At 39.1% G+C, this 9114-nt stretch overlaps 1 protein-coding gene across 1 annotated transcript in view; it reads right to left on the bottom strand.

Annotated features, from left to right (window-relative positions):
- The window catches only part of RNASEH2B (ribonuclease H2 subunit B), a 118263-nt gene that overhangs the window by 70339 nt on the left and 38810 nt on the right, over window positions 1–9114 (bottom strand). The window contains exon 2 of the mRNA XM_007945245.1: window positions 2821–2892. Coding sequence (XP_007943436.1) covers window positions 2821–2892 — 72 coding nt within the window. The remainder of the gene's footprint in view (window positions 1–2820; window positions 2893–9114) is intronic.

Genomic DNA, 9114 nt, shown 5'->3' with positions numbered 1-9114 from the left:
ACTGAGACTATGGCCCCTAGCTACCCTTCAGGTCTGGAATTGAACCCACACCTGTGGTTTCCAGCCAAACAAAGTACAGGCATGTGAGTTGAACATTTACCTCAAGTAGACACACGCCCTCGAGAGAACAATCATGGGAGAAGGAAGGGCAGCTTATGCACAGGAAGACAGCTTAGGGGGCAGGAGAGTATGGAGGGATGGACACTGGGAAGTGGTACCATGGGGAGGAAGTTGGAGGGGAGCTGTTGCATTGTGGTAAACTCTGGTCAATGACATGAGACAAAGTATATGTGAACTGCTGTATTGAGAGTGAATTTGCTCTGTAAATCTTCACCTAAATCACAATAAAAAAAAAATTAAAAAAAAAAAGAAGGGTACTGTCCTGTGCTCCTGTTTACTAGTTGACAGCACTTACACACTTACCACCTGTCTCCTTTCCCGTTGTTAGCCTCCTCTATGTCCTTGCTGTCCTTGGCAAACAAAGCCTATTCTTAGGTCCCTGGAATCTGAATGAGAATGCTGTCACTTTGAAATCCAAATGGCCACCACTTGTAAAGATTCAAAATGGCTGCACCCTTGGTCATTTTAAATATCCAAAATGGCTGTCCTTATAAACATTCAAAATGGCTGTGCCCTCAGTCACATTATACATCAAAAATGGCCACTGACTGTAAATATTTAAAATGGCTACAGCCTCGGTCACTTTAAATATCCAAAATGGCTGCACCCTCCAGACAGCGGAAAGTCTACAGTTCTGGTTGTCTCCCTCCTTGCTGTTTCCCTTCCTAGTCATAGGCCACCAGCACAGTCATCCCGGCAGCCCTTGGTGACCAAGGCTGATCTTTAGGTCAATTCTCAGGTCCCAAGACCACTTGGAAATAATCAGGTTGTTGGTCCCATCAGAATAGCTGACAGTCCACTGCCTTGACCATCTCCATAGTCACTGTTTTCATTCAGGTTTTTCCACTAGTTGGTGCATAATCCACTTCTGTATACTTCCTTTCAAAGCTCAGGGCTCCAGGATTATCTTCTGTGTCTCTGTCAATTGGTTTCTCTTTTCTTTGTTGTAGCTTGTCTGCCTATTCCTCCATCTTACCCGAAGTCCTTTTGCCCTTTCTTTCTTAAAAAAAAAAAAAAAAAAATGGAATGGGGTAGAGGGTGGACTGTAGACATCTGCATGTTTTATCCCCCCAGTTCATAAAATATTTTGCTACACACGGCACAATCTCAAGTCAATGTGCTTGAGTTTGAATCCATCTCCATCATCTGTTGGCCATGTGTACTTGGGGAAGTCACATAAACTTTCTGTGCTTCTATTTCCACCTCTGTACAATGAGGGTATTACTGAATATACCTCTTAGTGCTTTTGTAATAAAGATTAAAAAGACAGAATATATAGTAAAGTTTCTAAAACTACTTGGCTGTACACAGTAGGTGCTCAGCAACTGATAGTCTTTATTTTTCTATTGTCAATGTAGTAAATAAAAACATTTGTTCCTCTACTGTCTGTGGACATTAAGATAAAACAACAATTTTAGGAGAAGGCTGATTCTTTTTTTGTACCTGTAATTCTGTAAAATGTTTTTAAACCTATACTGCTAACCAAAACTCTGGTAGTATACTGCCTAAGACACTTGACTGCTAACCAGAAGGCTGGCAGTTCAAACCCACCAGCCACTCCTCGGAAGGAAGATTGGGCAATCTACTTTCGTAGTGATACCACCTCGGAAACCCAAGGAGGGGTTGCTAAGAGTCGGGTCTGACTCGATGGCACAACACAACAACAACAAAACTTCTCTTGAAAAAAATATTTCTCATCGTGACTTAGTTTTACGCATGTAACTAGGTGTTCTAAATAATACAGCAAACCAATTGCATTCAATTTCATTTTGAGGAAGCAAACACTGGAGGGAGTCAGGATGTTTTCTTCTCTTGCTGCTTCTATTTACGTATCTTTTCAACAATAACAACACTGCCGACCCACTTTCACTATCTAGTATTACAGTCACCTAGGAGGATGCTCTTATTCAATAAATATCAGGTATCTACTCAAAACCATATAAATTAATAGAAAAATTATTCCACACAAGGTAAATTATATTACCAATTCACTGTATTTATAGTATATTTTAATATTGTTGTCTTGACAAATAATTAGGAGACAAGCTGAACATGCACTGAATACAAAATTAAATAAAACTATTTCTAATAAAATATGCATCTCTTCAATATACAATGTTTTTAATAAAAATCTTTTTTCTAAATCCCCTGACAAGTAAAAATATACTTATAAAAAAAAGGTAAAAGACACTTATTAGAATGAAATATTAAATATACAGCTAAAAATGAAACTACTCAGAATTTTGGCATGTCAAGTAAAAGCCTTCTTTTCAAAAAATGCTGGCTATTTATTTTACTTTTTAACAAAAAATGAATATAAATGAATTGGGTAACTACTCTGAGAAAAATCGGCTTAACAAAGCCAAAGAAAATTATATCTGTTTCAAGAGAGAAACCAAACTTGTTACTTTTTTGTTTTGCCAGCATTTCAGATGAATGAATAATTCTGTGGATTAAAATTATAAGAAGACATTTTTAAAAAATTAGGTTGCATGAATCATCTGGGAAGATGAGTAATGTCTTCAGCTTGTGTTGGCACCTTGTGATGCCATTTTAACTTTAAAAGCTATTCCAGAAGAATGGAGATACAAAGTCAAATAAGTACATATACTTATCAGCCATGATGTTTAAAACAAAATCCAAGTTAACATTATTGGGGGAAGGGAAATGGAGAGGAGAAAGGAAAACAGAAGACGTTACCTGAACATGGGTTAACCAATTTTACAAACATAAGCCCACTTTCCATCTTCTTTGAAGCATCTTTCAGATAGTCTGAAAAGAAATGGTGAATTTGCAAAATTAAAAGACATCTGCTTTGTTGCTCATCTTATTTCTTTTACCTATTTTAATTTCTTCCACTTACATGATTTTTCTTTCTAAAACTTATAATTCAGTCCTAACGCTTACGAGCTGTGTGATCTTGAGCAAATTACCAATCATTCATGGTAAAATTTCAGGTAGCTTTAGTGTAGTACTTTGAGAAGTGATGAAGACCAGAGCTCTTGAGTCAGATGCCTGGGTTATAACCTTGTTTCAACCCTTGATGGCTTTGTCACTTGGGGCAAGTCCCCTGACCTCCTGTCTCAGTTGCCAGATTTATAAAATAGATAACAATATACTTGCCTTTCAAAGGATTTAATTAGCTAATCTGTTGAAAGCTCTCAACACAATCAGGAAAAAAAAAAAACATATAATAAATCAGAGCTAATGTCACTAACATTATTGTTTTTATTGCTACTATTACTATGAAGTAGATTTTTTTAAAAATAAATGTTTACCAGTCATTTATAATTTTGTCCCTGTGATTACCTAATCATATCCTTCGTCCATCTTTCCAATGGGGTGCTCAACTTTATTTTACTACTTTATGAGAAGTCTTTACATCAACTCATCAACTGCTTTTAAGTCTATTTATGATTTTTTGCCATAGGAAAGAAATAAAATCTTTGTGTAACCATATCTAACTTTTCCACAATTTGTACCTTTTGCGTCTTTCAGAAAGACCTTCAAGATTATGAATTAATTACCTATATTTTCTTCTAAGGTTTTTAGATCTTTAACCAGTCTGGAATGTATCTAGTTATAATACGTGGAGAAGAGATCTACTTTTAATAATTTTTCTGAGTTCATCTGTTGTGCTGGGGTTACTGAATAACCTATCACTGAAATGTCACATTTAGCTAAATACATAAACTGTATTTATGAGTCTGTCTATGGACAATCGTTATCCACTAATCTGTGTCTGAAGGAGTCCTAGTGGCACAGTGGTTAAGCACTTAGCTGCTAACCAAAGGTCGGCAGTTCTACCCAGCAGCTCTGTGGGAGAAGAAACCTGGCAAACTACTCCTGTTAAGATTATAGCCTAGAAAACCCTATGAAAATAGTTCTATTCTGTCACATGGAGTCGTGACTCCAAATGGACCTAGTGGCACCTAACAATAGCAATCTGTGTCTGCATTAACATCTGTACCCCAATATTTTAATTACTGTATCTTTATGTTGGGTGGATGGTCTGCCTCTGTGTTTCTCATCTGGAATATTCTCTGATACAGAAGTTGGAATTGGGTCTTTCTCACTCTCAGTCCTTTCTCCTTATCAGAGAAGCCTTCCTTTCTGTTCTGGGCACACAATAACTTTGTCTCGTGCTCATCCATGGGCACCACATGGCACCTAACCAACCTCCCTTCAGCAGGGAGGGTATGGGGTCTTCCAGTCTACTGCACACGGCTTGCTGGCCCTGGGATACCCATGTCCCCAAAGGAAGTTGATCTCTGGTTCTTCTTTTTGAGTAAAATGTTATCCCATGCACTAATATAACACGTGGGGACCCTGAACCTAGGTACAACACTTTAAAATACATTTTAATATCTGGTAAGGTAAGTCTCCTTATTATGTTTCTTATACAATAATTAAGGAGGTCTACTGGCACAGTAGGAGCTCTGGTAGCATAGTGCCTAAGGCACTTGACTGCTAACCAGAAGGCTGGCAGTTCAAACCCACCAGCCACTCCTTGGAATGTTGGGCAATCTACTTCCGTAGTGATACTGCCTCGGCAACCCAAGGAGGGGTTGCTATCAGTCAGGGCTGACTCTTGACAGCACACAACAACAACAACAACAGTGGTGGCGTGGTTCCTGCGTTTTTTTGCTGCTCAGCAGGTTGTTGGTTGTTGCTCCTGATGCGCTGCTCGGCGGACGGAAGATTGGGCAATCTACTTCCGTAAAGATTTACTGCCTTGGAAACCCAATGGGGGTTGTTGTGAGTTGAAATCGACTCAGTGGCAGTGAGTTCGGTTTGGTATACAATAATTGACTGTCAAAGTTTTAACATGTAGATTAAAACATTTTTCCATGACAATTTTATTGATAATATATCTTCATGTGTTTTGAATGGCACATTTATAACCAAAAAAAAATTTTTTTTTAATCTTCATGTGTTTTGAATGGCACATTTATAGAAGTCATTTAAGAAGTCTCTCTCTAAAAGGAACAAAGGAGCTTTAGTTAATAAAGGAGTACAGTGACAGTCTACCAAAAAGCAAAACAGAAAACTTCAGAAGAAGGAAGGGGTTTCACCCTCCCTTATTCTCTGTGGCTCTCACTCCCTTCCTTCACCTCAGTTCATAAAGTTGAAACATAGCAAGCATGTGTAGAAATTGGTTTATTCATAAATGGTTAAAATATTTTTCTTAAACTAAACGTGACATTAAATATGTCAAGGGAAAATAGCCCGTTAATTAGTGAACTGAGATAGAGTGCTACTGGCCATGCTGAATCAGATAAACATACCGTCTGCTATGCAGGAATGAAAAATTGAAGAGGAAAGCCTCATATTCCAAGATCTATCCTGAAGTACAATGCTGTCAGTGATAGGATAATATCCATATGCATACAAGGAAGACAAGTTAATGTGACTATTATTCAAATTTACACACCAATCTCTAAAGCCAAAGATGAATAAAGTGAAAATTTTTATTAACTTCTGATGTCTGAAATTACTCAAATATGCAATCAAGGTTTATTGGTAATTATTAGTGATTAAAATATGAAAGCTGGAAACAATAAAGAAACATCACTAGTTGGAAAATATCATCTTGGTGACAGAAACAACATGGGAGATCGCATGATTGAAACTTCCAACACCAACCCTTCCTCATTGCAAATACTTTTCTTCAACAACATAAGCAATAGCTATAAACATGGGGCATGCTGACAGAATATACAGGAAGCAAACAGACTACATTTGTGGAAAGACACTATGGAGAAGCTCAATATCATCAGTCAGAAGAAGGCAAGGGGCTGACTGAAGAACAGATCATCACTTGCTCATATAAAATTCAAGCTTAAGTTGAAGAAAATTAAAACAAGTCCAAGAGAGACAAAATAGGACCCTGAATATATCCCATCTGAATTTAGAGACCATCTCAAGAAAATATTTGATGCATCAAACACTAATGACTGAAGATCTGACGAGTTGTGGGATGACATGAAGGACATCATACATGAAGAAAACAAAAGGTCACTAAAAAGACTGGTAAGAAAGAAAAGAGCAAAATGGATGTTAGAAGAGACTGAAACTGCTCTTGAACATACAGTAAATACAGCTAAAGGAAGAAATGAAGTAAAAGAATTGAACAGAAAATTTCAAAGGGTGGCTAGAAAATAAAAAGTATTATAATGAGGAGCTCTGGTAGCATAGTGGATAAAGCACTTGACTGCTAACCAGAAGGCTGGTGGTTCAAACCCACCAGCCACTCCTCGGAAGGAAGGTTGGGCAATCCTACTTCCATAGTGATACTGCCTGGAAAACCCAAAGAGGGGTCGCTATGAGTTGGGGCCGACTTGACGGCACATAACAACAACAACAACAACATAATGAAATGTGTACAGACATGGAATTAGAGAACTAAAAGGGAAGAATATGCTTAGCATTTCTCAAGCTGTAAGAACTGAATAAAAAATTAAAGCCTTAACTTGCAATATTGAAGGGTTCTATGGGCAAAATACCAAACCAAAGATGAAAGCATCAAAAGAAGACAGAAGGAATACAGAGTCACTGTACCAAAAAGAACTGGTCGATATTCAACCATTTCAGGAGGTAGCATTGATCAAGAACTGGAAGTGTTTAAGGAAGAAGTCCTAGTTGTACTGAAGGCATTGGCACTGAAGGGATTGTACAGCAGAATGAAACACTACCCAGTCCTGTGCCAGCCTCATAATCCCTACTATACCCACCTCCATTGCTGCAGCCACCATGTCAATCCATCTTGTTGAGGGCTTTCCCCTCTTCCGTTGACCCTCCACTTTACCAAGCATGACATCTTTCTCCAGAGAAGGGTCCCTTCTGCCAACATAACCAAAATAGGTGAGACGAAGTCTAGCCATTCCTGCTTCCAAGGAACATTCCGGCTGCACTTCTTCTAGGACAGATTTGTTAGTTCTTTTAGCAGTCCATGATAAATGGAGAAAAGACTGGAGTTGTCAAGAATTTCATTTTACTTGGATTCACAATCCATGATCATGAAAGAAGCTGTCAGGAAATCAAATGACATACTGCATTGGGCAAACTGCTGTAAAAGATGTCTTTAAAGTGTCAAAAAGCAAAGATGTCACTCTGAGGACCAACATGCACCTGATTCAAGCCATGGTATTTTCAATCACCTCATAGGCATGTGAGAGTTGGACAATGAATAAGGAAGACACAGAAGAGCTGATGCCTTTGAATTATGCTTCTGGCAAAGAATACTAAATATAATATGGACTGCCAAAAGTATGAAGAAATCTATCTTGAAAGAAGTATTGATAGAATGCTCCTTGGAAGTGAGGATGGTGAGACTTTGTCTTATGTACTTTGGACATGTTATCAGAAGAGACCAGTCCCTTTAAGAAGGGTATCATGCTTGGTAAAGTGGAGGGTCAGTTAAAAAGAGGAAGACCCCCAACAAGTTGGGGGTTGAAACACTGGCTACAACAATGGGCTCAAATACAGCAAATACAGGTTATAAGGATGGCACTGTTTTGGTTTGTTTGTTTTTCTGTTGTATGTAGTGTCACTATGAGTCAGGATTGACTCAATGGCACATACTAACAGCAACAACAAGTTTGAGATATCCACTTCCAAACAAGATGGAGGGACAGAAACCCAATTTACCCTCCCACTGGAAATAACAAGAAAAAGCCATGAAGGGCAATGATCCCTGCTTGAACAATTTCTCTTAGAAAGATCAGCACAAGGCCGGTCCCCATGAGGTGGAGGTTAAAGATGTCCCAAATGTCCAAACTACCATGCCACTCCATCATTTCAGACATTAACTCCTCCTCCTCCTCCCAGTAATTTCCCCAGCCTTAGGGTTCTGTATTTCGCTGTAACACCTCACAGAACTCACAGACACCCAAGGGTTCGTCTCACGTTGTAGTGGTGGAGGCTGGCAGGCTGGCGAGTCCCGGGTCCGTGAGTAGGTCTGGCGGATCCTCCCAACTCTCAGGGTTTGATAAACCTCGATCAGCAGATCAGATGATGGCTGCTGTCCCACATCCAGGGGTGAGATGAGGATGATCCAAGACACAAAACCGGAGCAAGAGGACGGCGAATCTTCCCAGGAGATTCATAGGTATACCCTCAGGGAAGCTAAGGGTGGTGATTTGAATTATACCCTCCAGCAAGGCAGGCCTCAAGATACATTCCACCTGTGTTGCCCCAACACAATTAACCTAAATCCCATCACAGAGTTGATTGCCAGTCATTATAGGGAATGACTACTACCAGCTGCCCAGCCAAGTTGATACCTGACTTTAACTACCACACCACCCCAAATAGGCACGGATAATGGGATTTACAAAACATCACAGAATGGAGGACAATGGCTAGAAGGGCCACATCAAGTAATTCACTGCAATTCCTGAGAGATAGGAAATAACTGAAATGAGCCCTGTGATTGACCCAACTTACAACCTTGAGAAAGATCCCAGGCCACAACATATGAAGGGGAAACCCAAGCAGACTTCTTGAGTGAAGGAGATGGAGCTGAGGGTTCTGGTGACACTAAGGTGGCTAGAGTTCCCGAGACAACATATAGGAATAGAGAAAATTACAAAGAAAGAAAATCCCAGAGATCTGCAGAGGGTCTTCCTTGAGTATTCAACAAAGTACTGATCAGTAAATGTATGTGATGAAACTACTCAACACCAAGGGGAAAGGAAAAAAAAAAAAAACCCTGAAAGGATGACAAGAAAAAGTATCATATACTCACACAGGGCCCTGAATTATACTTGTTCCCAAAGAGATGGAAGAACCTCATAATTCATGGGGCACTGGGTGGAGTACTCAAAAAGATCTTGCCTCAAAGTAGGGAACAATCATTTATAGACTAAATGCTGCTCTGGTCTTAGTAAACTATTTCTAAAGGCAATATTTAAATGGACCAAATAGGTAGGTAATTCAACTGTATCCTAGAATAAAGCTCTGAAATATTTATAAGAAAATAAAATATTCAGG

Source organism: Orycteropus afer, unplaced genomic scaffold (assembly GCF_000298275.1).
Source record: "Orycteropus afer afer isolate SDZICR_OR568_19922 unplaced genomic scaffold, OryAfe1.0 scaffold00134, whole genome shotgun sequence".
NCBI lineage: Eukaryota > Metazoa > Chordata > Mammalia > Tubulidentata > Orycteropodidae > Orycteropus > Orycteropus afer.
The sequence above is the reverse complement of the archived record's forward strand: the minus strand, read 5'-3'. Positions and strand labels throughout refer to the sequence as shown.